The sequence below is a fragment of the Mustela nivalis genome (assembly GCF_964662115.1).
Source record: "Mustela nivalis genome assembly, chromosome: 7".
Taxonomy (NCBI): domain Eukaryota; kingdom Metazoa; phylum Chordata; class Mammalia; order Carnivora; family Mustelidae; genus Mustela; species Mustela nivalis.
In genome coordinates this window covers 3682556-3701645 of record NC_139026.1, presented here as the reverse complement: position 1 = coordinate 3701645, position 19090 = coordinate 3682556, and the positions used below count along the sequence as shown (strand labels likewise).

At 43.0% G+C, this 19090-nt stretch overlaps 1 protein-coding gene across 1 annotated transcript in view; it reads left to right on the top strand.

The window, feature by feature from the left end:
• Positions 1-19090, top strand: part of ATXN10 (ataxin 10) — a 159685-nt gene that overhangs the window by 28980 nt on the left and 111615 nt on the right. The window contains exons 4-5 of the mRNA XM_082739628.1: positions 9314-9410; positions 11624-11782. Of these exons, the coding sequence (XP_082595754.1) occupies positions 9314-9410; positions 11624-11782 (256 nt within the window). The remainder of the gene's footprint in view (positions 1-9313; positions 9411-11623; positions 11783-19090) is intronic.

Genomic DNA, 19090 nt, shown 5'->3' with positions numbered 1-19090 from the left:
GGCACTGCTCTCGGGCCGTCCAGAATAGCGCTGCTCCGGGTGTGCCTGTGGACATACTAATCGGTGTATGGTCTTTCTGTCCTTCAGCAGTTCTAGCAGTGGAATTGTGGGTCCACTTCCTATTTAAGTTGTTAAGGAACCAGACTTTCCTCAGCCCCTGTGCTATTTTGCATTTTACCGACAGTGTACAGTATTCCCGTTTCTCCACGTCCTTGCCCGCGCTCCTTGTCCTTTCCGGGGGGTCGGAGTCATCCCGATGCTTGGGAAGCGGCATCTCATTGTGGTTCTGATTTGTGTTTTCCTCATGATTAATGATGCTGAGCATCTTCTTATGTGCTTGTTTTGGCCATTTGTAAATCTCCTTTGGGGGAAATGTCAAGGTCTTTGCCCAGTTTTTAATTGGGCTGTTTGTCTTTTTGTGGGTTTTTTTTTTTTTTTTAAGATTTATTTATTTATTTATTTTGGAGAGAGGGAGAGTGAGTGTTTGTGAGCAGGGGCAGAGGAAAAGGGGAAGAAGCAGACTCCCTGCTGAGCCGGACTCTGGGCTCCAGGCCAGGATGCGGAGATCATGACCTGAGCCGGAGGCAGACGCTTCACTCACTGAGCCATCCAGGCGCCCCTGTTGTTGATTTTTAATTTTTTTTTAAATTAAAAAAAATTTTTTTTTTAAATTTATTTGACATATAGAGATCACAGTAGGCAGAGAGGCAGGCAGAGAGAGAGGGGGAAGCAGGCTCCCTGTCAAGCAGAGAGCCCCATGTGGGGCTCAATCCCAGGACCCTGGGGTCATGACTCGAGCCGAAGGCAGAGGCTTAACCCACTGAGCCACCCAGGCGCCCCTCCCGTTGTTGATTTTTTAAGAGTATGTCTATGTCGTGCGTATTAGCAGTTAGGTGGAATCTATAGATCCGTTTGGTGAGACTTGCCAACTCAGCTATACGGAGTCTTCTAGTCCATGAACATGGGCCATCTCTCCCCTGATTTAGGTCTTTACTTTTCAGTTGTGTCGGCTTTACGGAGATGATGTGTGCTTACAGGCAGAACTGGAAGCATGTTAGCGAGGCGGGGGTGGGGAATGGAAGTTCCACAGTATTTCTCTCTTTCTTCTTGAAGAGGGAGGTCTGCGATGCGCCTGAATTTGGAATTCCATGTGAAATTGGGATTCAACAATGAAACTTAAAAAAATTCTATAGTGTATTAGTTCAAGCCTAATACAAGCCTTATAAAAGCACTCTGGTTCTTAATAAAGTGCCCATACTGTGTTGTGACTCTTTCTCTGTGAGAACCTTATTCTTGGTGGATTTTTAGCAGCATATCTGTGCCAGAGTTTTGTTACCACTCTTGAGGTAAAAACTGTAATTACATTGTCAAAATAATATTTAGAGTATTATTTTCAGAGAATAATTGCAGTGGTGTGATGAATATATTACGCTCATCAAATTTATGTAAACACAAGCATGAGTTATTTTAATTGAATTATTGGTGTTGTTTTTGGCCTTTATTCATTTTTAATCTGTAAAAATAATGTTGGGATTTTGGAATGGTTTTGTAACATTTGCAGTATTTACACAGATCACTTGATAAGCTGTTTGGTAAAAGTAAACTGTCATTAGTACTTGTCTGGGGTTTTCTTTTCTTGCTGCTGGGACATCTTTAAACCTTTTCCTTCCTGGAATTGCGTTCTGATTCAGAGTGCTAATTTTTAGTTGCCTGAATGATCTTTAGGTCAGTTGCCTTTCAGACCAGCTTGTATTGTTGGCGTGTGTGTGTGTGTGTGTGTGTGTGTGTATGAGAGAGAGAGAGAGAGAGAAATTCAGTTCTCCAAGGATTTGAATGTTAATATCCTATTCAGTAAAAATATAAATTGTCATTTTAAATTGTGACTTCAGTTTAAAAATGAGGGTAGAGCTTTTCATTGTAAACATTTCCTATAATTTCATTACAAAGTAATTTTTAAAAACTCAAAAAAGGGGAAAGGAAAATAGCCATCACCTGTATGTAGGCTGCTTCAGACACACGCTTGACTGTTTCATCCTCTGTCAGTATTTGTGTGTACGGGAATGAACCGGTACTTGGCAGTTTTGAATCTTGCTTCTTGTAGATTGTAATGTGAAGTCAGTTGTGAAGTTCTTGGTTTATCATTTTCTTGTCTTTGTATTTCTCAGTATTTCTTCCTATTCTTATCTCAGTGTTTCTGTTTTGGGCCACCATTCCAGAACTCTCTGAGCCGGCGATTGCTGAGTTCCTGTGAGCAAGTGCTGAGCACAGGCACGTCACGTTATCTTTTCCTTCTTAATCTTTGCAGCCTCTCTGCCTGGGAGGTCTTGGGGGCAGCCGGTTCTGTGCCCAGCCCAGGGTTAGCGTGGGTGGGGGGGTTTGGGCCATAAGGCTGGAAGGGAAGGCCGGATGGATCTCGGATCTTGGGAGAGTCATGAGGATGAAGGGCCAGAGCTCTGGGGCGGGACCCTCCTCCTGCCCATCCTCCTTCTGCCAAAGCAGAGGTCTAGAAAGTTTAAAGACTTCAGAAGTGCCCTGCTCTTAAAACTGCTTCATGGTTGCTGCACGGTGGGGATCCTCTCATGGAGTGCAATCTTCCATTTCACCTCCTGTTCCTGCAACTTTTTACCTTCCTGGATCGGCCTGGGTTCCTGGGGGCAGAAGAGCCACCTCTGGCTTTGGCCAGGTTTGCTGCTTTAGCCGTGCAAGTGAGGTGATCCGAGAGCTTTAGTTTGCTTGTGTGTGGAAGGGCTGGCGATGAGCTCAGAAGGCTGTGGTGGGGGTTAGGTGATAGCCCGGTCAGAGCACAGCGCCCAGCACCCAGTAACTACTCAGCAGGTGCTACTACTTTGATCCCTCCTGCCTCTTTGCCTCATTGCTCACTTCCCGACGCTCTACTCACATGGGGTTTGGTTCCCCAGAAGTGTCTCGGTCTCTTTCCACTCGGGATCGCATCGCATGCCTTTCCGCCTGCATGGGCTGCCCTGGCCCTGATGTGAACCACTTCAAACCCATTGAGCAAACAGGAGGGCGCGGGTGTGGACACCTCGGCATGCATGCCAGGCATAGTTGGGGCATGGCCCTGGGAGGCTGGGGCTCGGTCAGGCAGTGGCCTTTTAGGTATGGGGCGTGTCCCGAGGAAGGGGCTGGGCAGGGGTGGGCCGGCAGGGATTCACGGTCGTGTCCGGTTACCACAAAGCACAGAAGTATTTTAAGTATTTCCCCGATGAGCTTCTCTCCACCCGTGTGAACTGTACGAATGTTCCTGGCTTCTCTCAGCGCTCCTGGCCTGGTTAAGAGCTGGCGTTGAAGGCACACCGTGGGCTCCCGAGTTTTGGCTGGGCCCCTCACTTGCTGTCGACCTCGGCTGATTTACTGAATCACTCTGTGCCTCCGTTTCTTCATCTGTGAAATGTTAGATGATGCGGTCTGCCTTACTGTGAAGATAAAATAAGAACGCACAGAAATGACATGTGTGTATCACGCTGGTGATTGCCTAATGCAGAGACTGTTCTGGATCTTGGGCTGTCGTTATTCAACTCAAGCTCACCCCTCTGTCTCTGTTTTTGCACTGGGTCGCCAGGGCTGGAAGGCCACAAACACAGCTGTCCTTTGCTTTCTGTTAGGGTCAGCCAGTGAAGGATGCTGGTGGGAAGCTGGCTGGCGGGAGGCGGGAAGTCGGGATGTGACCCCATTCGTGTCCCCCTTGGAAAGCAGCAGCCGCTCCCCCTTTTCAGCCTCCCTGTGTTCACCCAGGGGTTCCATTAGCAGCTGGTCGGGGCCCTTCCCGAGTCGGAGGCGCCCTCTGTGCTTCCAAGGCCCACACGGTAGCTGGGCAGCCCCTTTCTCCCAAGGCCTGGGTTCCAGCCCTGGAGGGCCGCTGCCGGCTCGGGCTTCTCACAACCCTACCTGCCTGCCTTTGCCTTCGTGCCTTCAGTTCCGAGGGTGGCGGCTGTTGCCTATAGCCTGAATCTCTGTGTTAACCTCAGTGTTGCCTTTGTGGTTTCTTTCTTTATATTAGTTTTTCTTTGTTGGAATGAGTACTGTTGTCCGCCTGACTTGGTCCTGACTGATTGAGCGGTCATTGTGTTCTGAGGCCTGTGCTTGGGGCCCTTTTCTCTTGCTCCCGCTGGAACCTTCCCCTTCCTCCCTCTCTTCCGCGCTTCCCCTTCCTCCTCTTCCTTTGCTCCATCCACTCTGCCGGCGAGGACGCATCCGGGCGCTGGAAGCCACATCATCACTGGAACAGGGAAAACTTGATGTAAAGAATCACGGACTCTAACCAGGGCTTGAAGTAACGGGGTTGACTACTAAGAAGTACGGACAGTGCTGGAGCATACAGGAGTTGTAGACACTCTGGGCAGCCGGTACCCCTCGGGCTGAGAGGAGTGTCCAAGGGAGAGACTCCCCCCTCCCTGGGTCTGAGATCCAGCTCTTTGTGGAGACAGCCTGGTCATGGCTCTCTTGTCACGTGGAGAAGTCGCTGAGAGGCCCTGTTGGTGGAACTTGCTGGAAATCCACCCCTAGGGTGCTGGGGAAGTTGCTTTGAAGCATCCTGAGGAAGTTTTTGGCTGCTGGAGACCTCCGGTTGGTCACACCCTGCAGGAGCTCATCCCTGTTCCCTCGCCATAGGAGACCACGTGCTTCGGAAACCGGCCAGGGAGTCGCCCGGAACCGAGTACCTGCCCGCCTTCCGCGAGGCGCCTGCGGACAGAGGAGGCTGAACTTGCCGTTTTTCTACTGAATTTGTCTTGTTGACTGATTCATAAAAGCTGTTTGAATCTTTGGATAAGTCCTTTGATACTTAAGTGTTCCTGTTACGTTTTTGTCTCTCTTCCTATTCTGTGGATAGTGTTTTTAAAATACTTTAGGATATCTTCTGAGAAAAAAAAAGTGTTCTTAGGTTTTTTGTTGTTGTTTTTTGTGTTTTTTAAAGATTTATTTGAGAGAGAGAGAGAAAGAGCACACAAGTGGTGAGGGGAGGAGTAGAGGGAGAGGAAGAAGCAGACTCCCCATTGAGCAGAGCCCGATGTGGGACTCGATCCCACGACTCCCGGATCATGACCTGAGCTACAGGCAGACGCTTCACCGACGGAGCCACCCAGGCATCCAAGTGTTTTAACATGAAAGTTTAGTTTGTTAATGTTTTTCTCTGGTGTTATTTTGTGTGTCTTGTTTAAAATGTCTTTTTATTCTGTAGTGTTGTTTTCTAAAAGCTTTCTATTTTTACTTTTTTCAATTTAGGTTAGTACTTGGAATTGAGTTTTCTGTGTTATTTGAGGAAGGAGTCCAATTTCCATTTTTCCGTACTGGTACCCAGTCGTCCCAGTGTTATTTTTTGAAAAGACCATTTTGTACTCAATAATCTGTTGTCCATCTTTCGCCAGTTTCGGTTTGAGTCTCTTTCTTGTTCTTTTCTGTTGGTCTGTTTATCTCCTCCTGCCCCAGCACCGTACTGTTACACGCACTTGCTTACTGTTTTGTGAAAACAAATCCTCTTACCTAATGATTTTCAACAGCTTCTCAGCTTTGGCCCTTTGTATAGTGGCAGATTTTAGAGTCATCTTGTCAAGTTACACAGATACCCACACAAAATATACACAGCCTCTGATTGTGTAAAATTACACATATGCATGTACACATACACGTGTGCGCAGACACGCACACGCACATCCCTGTTGGGATTCAGACTCAGATTGCACTTACTCTCTAGAGAAAAGTGGATTCCTCTACTCTGTGATCATGGTGTGATTCCTCACTCAGTCAAGTTTTAGAATTTTTTTGCTTAGTGGCACTGTACATCACTTATAGCTGTATTTTTGATGCTTTCATACATAGTCTCCTTTCTTGATTTTTTTTTTTTTTTTGCTTGTTCTCTCTCTATATGGAAATATTGACTCTAATTTAAAAATTTATTTTCAGCTATTTATTTTTAAAGGATTTTGCATATTGATCTGAGAGAGTGTGTGCACATGCCCGAGTAGGGGGAGGGGCAGAGGGAGAGGGAGAAGCAGATTCCCTGCTGAGTGGGGAACCCAGCATAGGGCCCCATCCCAGGATCCTGAGATCATGACCGGAGTCAAACTCAGATGCTTGACTCACCGAGCCACCAGGTGCCCTGTTGACTTTTTAAAATACTGACTTTGTATGCAGCAACTTTGGTGACTCTTACTAATTCAAACAACTTACATACTTAAAAATACTTTCCACGTACAGTACAAATGACACTTCAGCTGTGAGGGGGAAAAAAGTTTAGTGTCTTCTTTTCTAGTGTTTGGCCATCCTTAGTCTTACTGGCCTGGATTTTCAGGAGAATGTCGACCGGAAATGGTGATAGCAGGTATTCCTGTCTCCACCCTTTCAGAAGGCACTCTCTCTCTCCAGTTGGCTATGAATTATATTGTGTTGTCGATTTTTTGTGGGCTGCCCATTTTTAGGTTAAAGAAGCCCCCAGGTAATCTTTCGTGGCTGGTAGTTGTTTTGTTTGTTGTTTGAAAATGAATGAGTGTTGAATTTCACCATCTCTGTGTTCCCTGCGGTTTTTGAGATTTTTGTATGTTTCTGTCCTTTGTAGGTTCATGTGGTCGGTTACAAATTTTGATTTTGTGATAATAAAGCAGCTTGCAGTACAGCTGTTAAGTTCACAGCTTCATCATTCTCTATACAACTGGATTCAATTTGGAATACATTTTCAGTATTTTTTACATTCTGTTCCCTTCCTTTTTCCTGCTGTGCTTGTTCCGACTTGGGTATCACAGTTAAGCAAGCCTCACCAAGCTGGTTTGAGGGTCTGCTCTCTCTTCTGTCCTTTGGAAGAGTTGTATAAATTGGAACTATTTCCTACTTGAATGTGAATGGGTAGTAAAGCTGCCTGGGTCTAGGATTTTTTTTTTTTTTCTTTGTAGGAAAATTTCTGGTTGCTGATTAGAAGACCTTAATGGTACAAGACTGCAGGCGTTCCCTGAATTTTTTACAGAGGTGCTTTTTCTTAGCCGTATTCTAGGGTTTTGTTTATTTAATTTAAATTTTCAAACAGTGTGGCCTAAAGGTATTTGTAGTATCTTCTGACTTTATTTTTTGATGTCTGCAAGATCCATGGCCGTGTCCTGTTACTTCTGAAAATTTAACGTCTTTATTCTTCGTGGCTTTTCTCCTTTTTGATTAGTTCTCAAAGGTTAATCAATATTGAGCTTTTTGAAGAGTCACATCTTGGATCTTGATGTTCTCTTTTTATGACTGCTTTCAATTTTAATAATTTCTTGCTCTTAATCTTTTTTTCTTCCTTTACTGTTTTGGGTTGTTTTATTATTCTTTCTGTAATTTCTTGAAGCAAATGCTTAGCTTATTTTCTTCATTCTTCTTTCCCAAAGTATACCTTTTATTTTTTTAATTTTTATTTACTTGTTTTTTTCAAAGTATGCATTTTAAAGCTATGAATATTCCTCTGGGTACTGTGTTAGCTGCATCTAGAAGCTTTGGCTTCTGGCATCTTTGTTGATTGAATATTGTATTTCCATTGTGATTTCTTTTCTGTCCCCATAGGTTATTTAGGGTCTGTCTTCTACTTTTAAATATGTGGGGATTTTCTGTTCATTTTGGGGGCTTATTTCCCGCAAGTAATTATATATAAACATAATTGTGATGCAGTAACTGAGCATTATCTCTATGTCAGTTTTTAAAAATATGTTGAGGGAACCTGCATGGCTCATTTGGTTAAGCATCTGCCTTTGCTCAGGTCGTGATCCCAGTGTCCTTGGATTAAGTCCTGCATTGGGCTCCTTGCTCATCAGGGAGCCTGCTTCTCTCTTTGCTTCCTGCTCCCGTGACTCTCCGTGACATGTTTTCACCATCATAGTATCACACAGAGTAGTTTCACTGCCCTGTGCTTTGCCTTTTCACTGTCCCTGCCTTCATTCCAGGCAACCATGGATCTTTGCAATGTCTCCCTAGTTTTGCCTTTTTCAGAATGTCATAGTTGGAATCATATAGTGTGTGGCATTTTCATTGATGTCTTTCACTTGGTAATGTGCGTGTAAGTTTCCTCCATGTCTGTTCATGGTTTGATGCTTATTTGTTTTCAGTGCTGGATAGTATTTCATTGTCTCCTTGGACCACAGCATGTTTATCTGTTCACCTATGGAAGGACATCTTGGTTGCTTTCATTTGGCAATTATGAATAAAGCTGCTGTAAACATTAACGTACAGGGTTTTGAGTGGACATAAGTTTTTGGTTACTTTGGGTAAATACCAAGGATTTTGATCATTGGATTATACATTGAGAGTATGTTTAGTTTTGTAAGAAACCACTCAGTACACTGTCCTCCATGGTGGCTGTGCCCTTCCACCAGCCGTGGACAAGCATTCCTGTTGCTCCACATCCCAGGTGCTGTCAGCATCCTAGGTTTTGTCCAATATTCTGCACTTTTATTTGGTGAAATATTCTGTATTTATTAACTAGGTTGTTATTAAATGCTATTAAAGTTTTCTAAATATACTAATCTTTGTCTGCTTGTTTTATAAGTTACCCAGAAAGATGTGTGACTACTGCTAAATTTAATGGTGGATTTTTTTCTTTCTTCTGTGCTTTTGTCAGTTTTACACACATACATACATATGAGTCCATATTATTAGATGATTATGATTTAAAATTGTTATATCTTCCTGGTGAATTAAGTCATTCTGAAATGGATTTTTTTTTTTAAGTATATCTTCTTTAGTAATGTCTGTACCCAATGTGGTGCTCAAACTCACAGCCTTTGAGATCAAGAGTTGCATGTTCCACTGACAGCCAGCGAGGCACCCCTGACTTTTAATAATAATCTCCAATAATGCTTTTTGCCTTAATGTTTATTACATCCCATTTTAAGTGATGTATGACTTCCTTTTTAGGCTGGTTTTGCCCAATATATCTTTTTACTATTTTTTAACTTTAAATATTATTATTGTCTTATGTTTTAGATGTAATTTTGAAATAGCATTGTTAGATTTTACAAAATCCACTCTAAGAGTAGCTCTCTCGATCGGAACACACAATCCAGTGATATTTAATGTAAATTGGAGGTATATTTTGTGTACATTTACAGTCTTTTTGAGAAGTTAATTATTTTGTCTAGTGTACATTGTTTTGGTAAGGCATTTTAATATTAAGTTTATGCCCAAAGTTTCATTGTGGTGAGAGACTTTATATAGGTAAAAGAAGCTAACAAAAACTTCCTGTTTAATAATCCAGAATGTTTTCTTTTTATTAAGATATGTTTATTCAGTATGTCAAAAAATTTTTAAATTGTATCTTTTTTTACTTTTTATAAATCCTCAGCTTTTCGCTGTGGCCTGCAGTTTCTAGGCAACATCGCCTCAAGGAATGAAGATTCCCAGTCCATTGTTTGGGTGCATGCCTTCCCAGAGCTCTTTCTGTGAGTATATTGATAAAAGGTTTTCTGACTTCTGAAAAGACTGTGTTTATATCATTCCATTTACATGAAGTTCAAAAATAGGAAAACTAACCTTTAATGATAGAATTCAGGATAGTGGTGGTGGTTGGTGGTTGGTGGCAGGTTCAGGAGGAGCTGGGAGAGGTCATGGGGGAGTCTCCTGGGGTTCTGGGAATGTTTCATGTCTTGGTCTGGCTGGTAGTTATAGAAGTGTATCTGTATATAATAATTTTGGGGGCTGTACACTTAAGATTGACGCCCTTTGTTGCATGTCAGTTGTATTTTAAGAAAATAGAAATTTTGATTAAGAAGTACTAGGTTTATTATAATTGGTAAGAAAAACAAATTTATAATAAAAAAGCCATAAACCCAAGTATGGGCAATGAGTAGTCATTTATTTATTTAGTGAGCACTTACTTTTATTGGGGGAAGGGTAAGGGGAGAGGGAGAAAAAATGGGGTGGAGGGCTGGGGATGAGGGAGAGAGAATCTCAAGCAGGTTCCATGCCCAGCACGGAGCCCAGCGTGGAGCTTGAACTCACGACCCTGACCTGACCTCAGCCAAAGTCAAGAGTCAGACACTTAACCGACTGTGCCACCCGGGCGTCCCTGCCAAGCTCTTCTTTTATACATGGCCCAGGGCTTTATGTTTTGGTAGATCTGGAGAGCTGTAAGACGTGGACAACCAATCTCTTGGTCTGGATTGGTTCACGGTGCTTTCCCTGGGGATTACTGTTTTGTTTTGACCAGCTCTGTTGGTTCTTGAGAAGCACAGAGGTAAAAGGTGCGCAGGTGGCAGAGGAAGAATAGGTAATAGGAGGGGCACTGACAGTGGGAGGCCTGGCTCCTCATCTAGGCTCGGTTACCAGCGAGTGGGGTGTCTTCGGTTGTGGCAACAGTGTAAGCTGTAGTGTAGGAGTTGTCCACGTGCCCTGGGCTGGGCGTTCTCTGTCCTGGTCAGCAGCCCTGCACGGCAGGTGGCGCTGTCCCCTTTGGGACAGGTGGGGAAGCTGACACTGCTGGTAGGTGGCCGAGCTGCTCTCTGGATCCAAAGGCTGCACCTGTTCAGACAACAGCTGCCTAAAGTCTCTGCCGCCTTCCCTGGTGGTGGAGTGTTCTGGGCTGTGTGGAGAGGGTGATGTTCAGATCAGATCAGCTAGATAGAAACAGGTATGATTCACCGAGTCTGTAACTGGCCCTCAGATTCCTGCCAATAATTAAGAGTTGGAGGCCTAAAATCTTTACAATTAGTGATAATTAAGCTTAAGTAGAAGAAGCAGAGAAGAGGCCCTTCAATAGGGTGCTCAGAGAAGTCAAGACAGCTTACAGGGTGGTTTTACTGATAGTGTCAGATTTGATCCTCTCTGAAGCCCGGTAAGATAGGCCAAGGAGGTCATTGTATTCCATTTTTATATCAGAAAACACACAGAAAGAGGTTGACTTCACTCTGCATAGTATACTATGCATGTATATATGCATCAAAGATACTCTGCATATATCTTTGAGAGAAATATAACCAAATTTGAATTCCAGCTTTGGAAGGCACTGGCTTTGTGCCCTTGGGCAAGTAAAGTCAACACAGTCTTTGTCTATAATAGAAGGATGATATCTCCTCCAGAAGGGTCTTATGAAGTTGCACTGAAAAAAGAAATCCTGCCAAAGTGCATGACCCATAATGTTACTGACGGTTGATAAATCAGTGACCTCGCTGAGATCACACAGCTGGTGGGGGCGGTGAGGCAGGACTCCCACTGGCGCTCCTGCCTCCACATTCTCTCTCTCTCTTGTCGGGATACCATCTTTCCTCTGAATATTGTGTCCCTCGTAACTAGTGAAGGAATTCCTGTCGATAATGACGTAGCCTGTTTTGCCTTTGATTTTTTTTTTCTAACAAGAGTGAACATTTTAATTTTTTGTAAATGTAATCATTATCTTTCTCTTTAATCAGATGGTATTTGCTTTTGAGTCGTACGTCAGCTGCGTCTTTAATATTGGATGCTTTGTGCTGTGACTCGTTTTACGTTGCTGTTTTTACAGTAAATAGCGTATTTGTTTCAAAGCGTTGTACTTCATTAAATCCTTAAAAAACATCATTAGGCACTGAATTTGTTAATGGGATGATTATTATGTATGTGTTGTAATCATATCTTACCGTATTGCTGAATGGGCTCACACTCTCATTTCTTTATTTGGAAGGTCTTGCTTAAATCATCCAGACAAAAAAATTGTCGCCTACTCATCAATGATTTTGTTCACATCCCTGAATTCTGAGAGAATGAAAGAACTGGAGGAAAATTTGAACATTGCCATTGATGTCATCGAAGCTCACCAAAAGCAGCCTGAATCCGAATGGCCGTAAGTTTCTTGTTAGAAATTTGAATGTCTGAAATTAGAAGTTAGAAATTAGAAGTTAGAAATTTGGATGCTTCTCTACTTGCTTATTTAAGATTTTTCTTTGTCCTTTCAGAAGTTTAATTATGATGTCTTGGTGTGGAATTCTTTGGGTATATCCTCTCTGCGTTCTCTAGACTTATTGAATCTGTAGGTTTATGTTGCCAGATTTGGGGAGTTTCCAGGCACTATTTGTTTGAAAGTGGTTTTTTATTTTTATATATTTTTTAAAGATTTTATTTATGTATTAGACAGACAGAGATCACAAGTAGGCAGAGAGGCAGGCAAAGAGAGAGGGGGAAGCAGGCTCCCTGCTGAGCAGAGAGCCTGTTGCAGGACTCAGTCCCAGGACCCTGAGATCATGACCTGAGCCGAAGGCAGAGGCTTTAACCCACTGAGCCATCCAGGCGCCCCACCAGCCACTATTTGTTTGAATCCTTTTTCAGCTTCTCTTTCGTGGCCTATGTGTCAGGCCGCAGAAGGCCAAGGCTGAGGCTGATTGTAATCGGTAGAGACATAACAAGCCACTGTTAGATTTAGACAGTTTATTACTTCTGTGGACAGGGAGAAGTTTTGATCCTCGTCCCACGTATTGACAAGGGACCAGAAGACTGGGACAGTGACTGTAGGGAGATGCCTCATTGCTTGAGGTGGTTTTACATTCTGAGGAGGTGGGCAGACATCTCCGAATCTCATCAGAAGGGCATCTCATCCGCGTGTCCCTAGCAGCCGCCCACGGGGCAGGAAGGAGACCCTCTCAGAGGTCAGGCTGCCCGTCCTTGGGTTCTGGGAGGATCACAGGCTGTTGTGCTTTTGTCTGCATGGCCTGTGGGCATGTGTGGGAGGCCGCAGGGCCCTCGGAGCAGTCCCTGTAGTCTGGTGACACAAACCTTCATCTTCCGTTGTTGCGCCACAGGTCCCTGAGGCTCTGCTCAGGGTTTTATGTTTCGTGTTTTGATGTTGTTTGCATTCCGTCTTCTCTCATGCCGGTACCTCACTGTCTGCGTGACTGTAAACTGTGGGTCTTCCAACTTTGCTCCTCTTTTTCAGGATTGTTTGGTGCTGTTCTGGGTCTCTTGTGTTACGTATTAATTTTAGGATCAGCTTTTTAGTTTGTTCAGAGGGACAGCTAGAATTTTGGTAGACAGTACCTGGATCTATAGATGACTCTGAGAAATACTGTCGTTTTAACTAGATTAAGTTTTCCAGTCCATGTGGAGGGGTATCTTTCCACTTACTTAGGCCTTATTCATTTCTTCAGTGAAGCTCTGTAGTATCTTCGTATGCAAGTCGTACCTAGCTTTAGTTCCATTCATTCTAAGTATTTTATTTTTGATGTTATTTAAGGGGAATTGTTTAATTCCATTCATGCGTTGTAAACAGCAAGTATATAGAAATATGGTTGATTTTTTTTTTAAAATATTTTATTTATTTATTTGGCAGACAGAGATCACAAGTAGGCTGAGAGGCAGGCAGAGAGAGAGGAAGGGAAGCAGGCTCCCTGCTGAGCAGAGAGCCCGGTGTGGGGCTTGATCTTAGGACCCTGGGATCATGACCTGAGCTGAGGGCAGAGGCTTAACCACTGAGCCACCCAGGTGCCCCTGGTTGATTTTTCTTATATTGATTTTATATCCTGTGACCTGAGCTGAACTTGTTTATTCTGATTTTTTTTTTTTTTAAAGATTTTATTGGTTTATTTGAGAAAGAGAGAGAGAGCGAGGGAGCATAAGAGGGGAGAAGGTGAGGGGGAGAAGCAGACTACCCGAGGAGCTGGGAGCCCAATGCAGGACTTGATCCTGGGACTCCAGGATCCCGACCTGAACCAAAGGCAGTGGCTTAACCAGCCGAGCCACCCAGGGTCCCCCGTTCTGATGCGGTTTTTTTGTGTGTGATTTTTTTTTTTTTTTTTTTTTTTTAGGACTTTGTTTATACAGGATCATGTCATCTGCAAATAGTTTTACTTTTTTCTGTCCAGTTGGGTTGCCTTTCTTTCTTTTTCTTACGCAGCTGCTCTGGTATAATGCTGAGTAGTTGTGGAGGGCAGACCTCTGTGTCTCACTCCTGATTTCAGGTGGAAGGCGTCAGTCTCTCACCACCGAGTGTGAAGTATGGTTCTCCATAGTTACCCTTCTTCCGGGGGAGGAATGTCCCTGTACTTACTCCCAGCTGGTTGAATGTTTTTATCATGGAAGCTGTTAGATTTCATCAAGTGCTTTGTCTGCATCTGTTGAGGTTTTTGTTCTTTATCTTATTGCTATAGTATATTATGGTGCTTAATTTTGTTTTATTTTAATTTTTTTATTTTTTTCTGAGATCGACTGCATGCATGTTGTGGGGCAGAGGCAGAAGGAGAGGGAGAGAGAATCTCAAGCAGACTCCAAGCTCAGTATGGAGCCCAGCGGGGGGCTTAATCTCACAACCTTGAGGTCATGACCTGAGCCAAAATCAAGAGTCTGACAGAGCCACCCAGGTGCCCCTAATTTTGTTTTATTTTAAATCAACTTGTCATTTCTGGGATAGATCCCACCTGCTTATGGCATATCATCTCTGTGTGTTGTGAATTTGGCTTGCTCATGTTCTGTTAGGGACTTCTGTGTCTATGTTGATAAGGCATATTGGGCTGTTGTTTTCTTTTACTTGTGATGCCTTTGCCTGGTTTTGGTACCAGGTTAACACTTGCCTCACAGAGTGAGTTGAGAGGTGTTCCCTTCTCTTATGTTTGTTTTGTTATTTTGGGGAAAAGTTTACAAAGGACTGGTGTTAATTTTTCTTTAAATATTTGGTAGAATTCACCAGTGAAGCCCTCTGGTCCTGGGCTTTTTTTTCATTGTGGGAAGTTTTTTGATGACTCATCCCATTTTTGCTTGTTGTTATAGGACTGTTTAGATGGTTTACTTCTTCTCGGGTCAGTTTCAGTAGTTTGTGTCTTTCCCGGAAAGACACTTGGCCACTTGGCCCAGGCAGACTGATGTGTTGGCACAGTTATTCATAGTACTCCCTTATGATCCCTTTTTATTTATGTGAGGTTGGTAGGAATGTTTCCTCTTTGTTCCTGATTTTAGTAATTTCGGTTTGTATTTTGGTTGTTTCAGCTTAAGATTTGTCAGGGTTTTGATCTCAGAGAACCAGCTTTTGGATTCATTGATATTTTTTTCTTTCCCTTTTCATTTTCTATTCTCTATTTATTTCTGCTGTGATCCTTATTTATCCTTCTTATCCATTTGTGTTTAGTTTGCTCTTTTTTCTAGTTCTTAAGAAACTGAAAGTTCTGGTTATTGCTGGAAGAGTTTTTTTTTAAATGTAGGTATTTACATCTATAAATTTCTTTTTTTAAAGATTTTTTAAAAAATTTATTGGACAGACAGAGAGCACAAGTAGGCAGAGAGGCAGGCAGAGAGAGAGAGGAGGAAGCAGGCTCCCTGCTGAGCAGAGAGCCCGATGCGGGGCTCGATCCCAGGACCCTGAGATCATGCCCTGAGCCGAAGGCAGAGGCTTTAGCACACTGAGCAACCCAGGCACCCCTAGAACTGTAAATTTTTTTGTAAGAGCTATGTCTCATGTATTTTTATCTTAATCCATCTCAGGTTATATCCGATTTCTTTTACAACTTTTTTCTTCGACCTGTTGGTTATTTACAAGCTTGTTCTGTTTCCAATATTTCTGTACTTCCCAAATTTCCTTTTGCTCTTGAGTTTTAGTTTCGTTCCTCTGTGGTCAGAGAACACACTTTATAAAATTTTGTTTTTAATTTTTAAATATATTGAGGCATGTTTTATGGCCAAGCACCTGGCCTGTCGTAGAGCCTGTCCCACCTGCATGGAGAGCATTGCAGGTTCAGATTTTGGTGCCGTGTAGACGCCTGTTGGGCCTTCTGTTTCTTGGTGCTCTTCCATCCACCTGTTCCGCTCATGACTGGAAGTGGACCATTTTTTGTTTCTTTAGTCAGATCTGTTGGGTTTTGCATCTCTTCTTCCCAGGCTCTGTGGTTAGGTGTACACATTTATGTTTGTAATTGTTACGTCTTGTGGCATTGACCCTTTCATCATGATAAAAATCATCAAAGATGTTGTTGTGTTTTGTTTTGGTCTCCAGTTTTCCTGAGGATCTACTTCGTGCATGTTTTCACAGACAGGTCAATGTGTTCACGGGCACAGGTTGTGTCCGTGTGCCTTGAGCTGACATTAGTGCCACTTGCATTTCAAGGGCGAGGGACTGGTTTTCTGAGTTTGGGTCTATTTCAGCATAAGCTTTAGTGTTCTATTGAAATTGTACCTAATTTTTAAATTATTTATTTTTCCGAATATTTATTTGTATTTGAATTACCAAGTGCACGCAAACACAAGTTGGTGCATGAAAATAGTATGATATCGTGCTTGACTTAGATTACCTCCCTCCAGATTCTGATGCTTCGTAAACACGATGGATGAATCCTTAGCGTCTGCTTACTTAGAAAAATTTTCTAGCTGAATTCTGTTTCATTTAAGTATCTTATATCTTAGCTCACGGGAGGTTTTCTGGCAGCACTGGGGTAAAGGGCAAAAGATGGAATCCACTTCCGGAGAGCTCAAGTTCGAGTTCTCAGCGGTCAGCAGGTGGAGGTAGCAGGACAAAGGACAGAAGGAGTGGTAGTAGCTCATGGCTTAACCGCACAGCAGTGACGCTTTGATGCCTGGGGGAGGAGATGTGCATTTGCTTAACAGAAACAGGATCCTGAAGAATGGGCATACTTCAGAGGTACTGCATGTTCAGTTCCAGACCTCTGCAGTGCAACAAAAGCTGGGGTAAGGAGAGTCAAATTAAGTTTTCGGTTTCCTAGTGCACGTAAAAGCTATGTTCACAGTATAGCGTAATTTAGTAAGTGTGCAAGAACATTTTCTCTTGCAAAAACAGTGTACATACCTTAACTTAAAAAATTCTTTCTTGCTACAAAATGCTAATCATCAGCTTAGCTTTCAGTGAATGATAATCACTGATCACAGATCTTTGTGACAAATATAATAATAAAAACGTTTGAAATATCATGAGAACTACCAGAATGTGACCAGAGACACGAAGTGAGCAAATGCTGGAAAACGGGTGCCAGCAGACTTGCAGACACAGGGTTGCCACAGACCTTCAGTTTTTAAGAAACGCATTCTTGGTGAAGTGGAGTGCAGCGAGGCTCGGGTCACATGAGTTACACCAGCATCCAGAGGCTTCCAACAAAATGTTTACTTTTTACCGTAAAATAGGAACCCATCTCTGAAAATTAGAGAGCACCCACTCTTTGCCCTCCTACCTGCTAACATTAGGGGATGGCTTGACAAAGTACAAAACTGGATGGTGTTCGAATTCATGGGTTTAGTGTATTTTCTTGGAAAGGGACAAATGTAAGGTTTCAGTCACCGGGTCTTTTTTGTTTAGGTATACCAGAGACACAGGAAAGTGTGGGCGCACTGGAGTTATTGGGATAATGTCCTTCTAAAAATGTTTGCTCTTTTTGTTTGTATGTGTGAGGGATGTTTTTGTGCTCTTAGATAACCCGGGATGAATCCACGGGTTGGGTTTGGGTGTTTGAATTCATCTGGATCCCACAGCCCAGGAAAGGTACCCGGGAGGTCCTGGCTCCTGCGCTGTCTTTTTCAGAGATTATAACTCATTTGTTTTCTAGTAGAATTGTCTGCCTTACGTTCCTCACATTCGACCCCCCGAAGAGGTTATTTACCCGTCAGACAGGAGACCATTTGTTTCTATGGCGGCTTTGGGTGTTTTGTCTCGATTGCTGATGGAAGCAGCTGTGGGCTTGATTTCCCAGAAATCAGAATAGGAGAGTGGCATCTGTTTTCTGGAGCAGTGTTTAAATCAGATTTTTCATTTAATTAGGGAACTGTAGAAGAGTTTTCTGGGTTTTCAGAGTCACTGAAGTCTATTTTATTCATAAGTATAGCTTTGATATTGTATGCTTATATGGAAATGAAAATAATAAATGGCTCATTTGAAAAAGACTTCCCTAAAACTTTGACTTCAGGAATACCTCTGTTTACCGACATCATAATCTTTGTATTTTTTTTTTTTTTAACATATGCTCCTTGAGGCTTAGAGAGATGGCTTTTAGCACCTTCTACATGACATAGAGACAGTGCACTGTAGATGGTAATTAGCTTGTCTGTAACTGTTCATGCGCTTTAACACCCCTGATAAATGAGGAAGACTGAGAGAAAGAAGGAGATGGAAAGACGGACCTTCCTGCATTTTGGGTTGTAGCCAGTATGGAAAATGATGTAAAACTGTGGTCAGTGCTTTGTGGATGTTAGCTTTTCTGCAATCACATTTAAATGATGAATTTAAAGATTAGACTCCAGAGTTTTGCCTCTGACTGCCTGTGTGAGTCAGTTTTGGCATCAGAAACAGAAAGTGGTAGATAAAGCAAGCCTGTGACCCTCATGTACACAGAGGGAGAGAATTCAGCTTCTGTGTGTGTGTGTGTGTGTGTGTCTGTGTGTCTCTGTGTGTGTGAAATTCAGGGCTTAGCAAACAGATAACTTTTCTAGCTTTTTCTTCTCATAAAAGAAATTCGTTTCTCTGATGCCTTTTCTACTCTAGCTTCTGCCTTTGCTAGAGAATATTTGTGACGCTCCCCCAAGGCCATCTGTCATATTTTTCATAATGTTTGGAGTGTTACTTGAGTCTTACGGTCTCTAGATGTCCTTGTGGCATTTTAGGTTTCCCATTAGTGGAACCCTGCCTCCCTCACACAGGACTACCACAGAATTTCTGAATTTGCAGACATAGCTGTTCTGCATGAGAATTCAATCACAAATTTAAAGTCTGTTACTTAGAAAACATTGACCATGATTGGGTCTCGCATCTTTGTCTTTCCCTTGAGCAGATGTTTGGTGAGAAAGTAACTGCAGTGAATTCTGAATGAAAGCTGAGAATTTTGCTTGTAACTTTAGGCAGCGTGTTGGGATGGAGAATATATTATATTTAGAAAAACAGTCTCAGCAGCGAGCACAGACTTACCCGTAACTGACAGCCGTGCAGTTACCACTTCCCAGTTGTAAGAGAAAATCTCCCTCCCATCGGCATCTTGTGCGCATTGCCCTGTGTGTGTGTTGGCCTTCGGTACTGTCCGCTGAACGTCAGCCCGTTGGGTGTAGCCAAGAGCTCTAGTGGTTGGTCTAGATAATATATGGACGTTCATGCAGAGCGTTTTCTTCTGCCTTCTGTATAAATTGAATGTGAGGGGCAGCCATTCTTGTCCTCCAGATAGTTAAAGGAAAAATGCCCCAT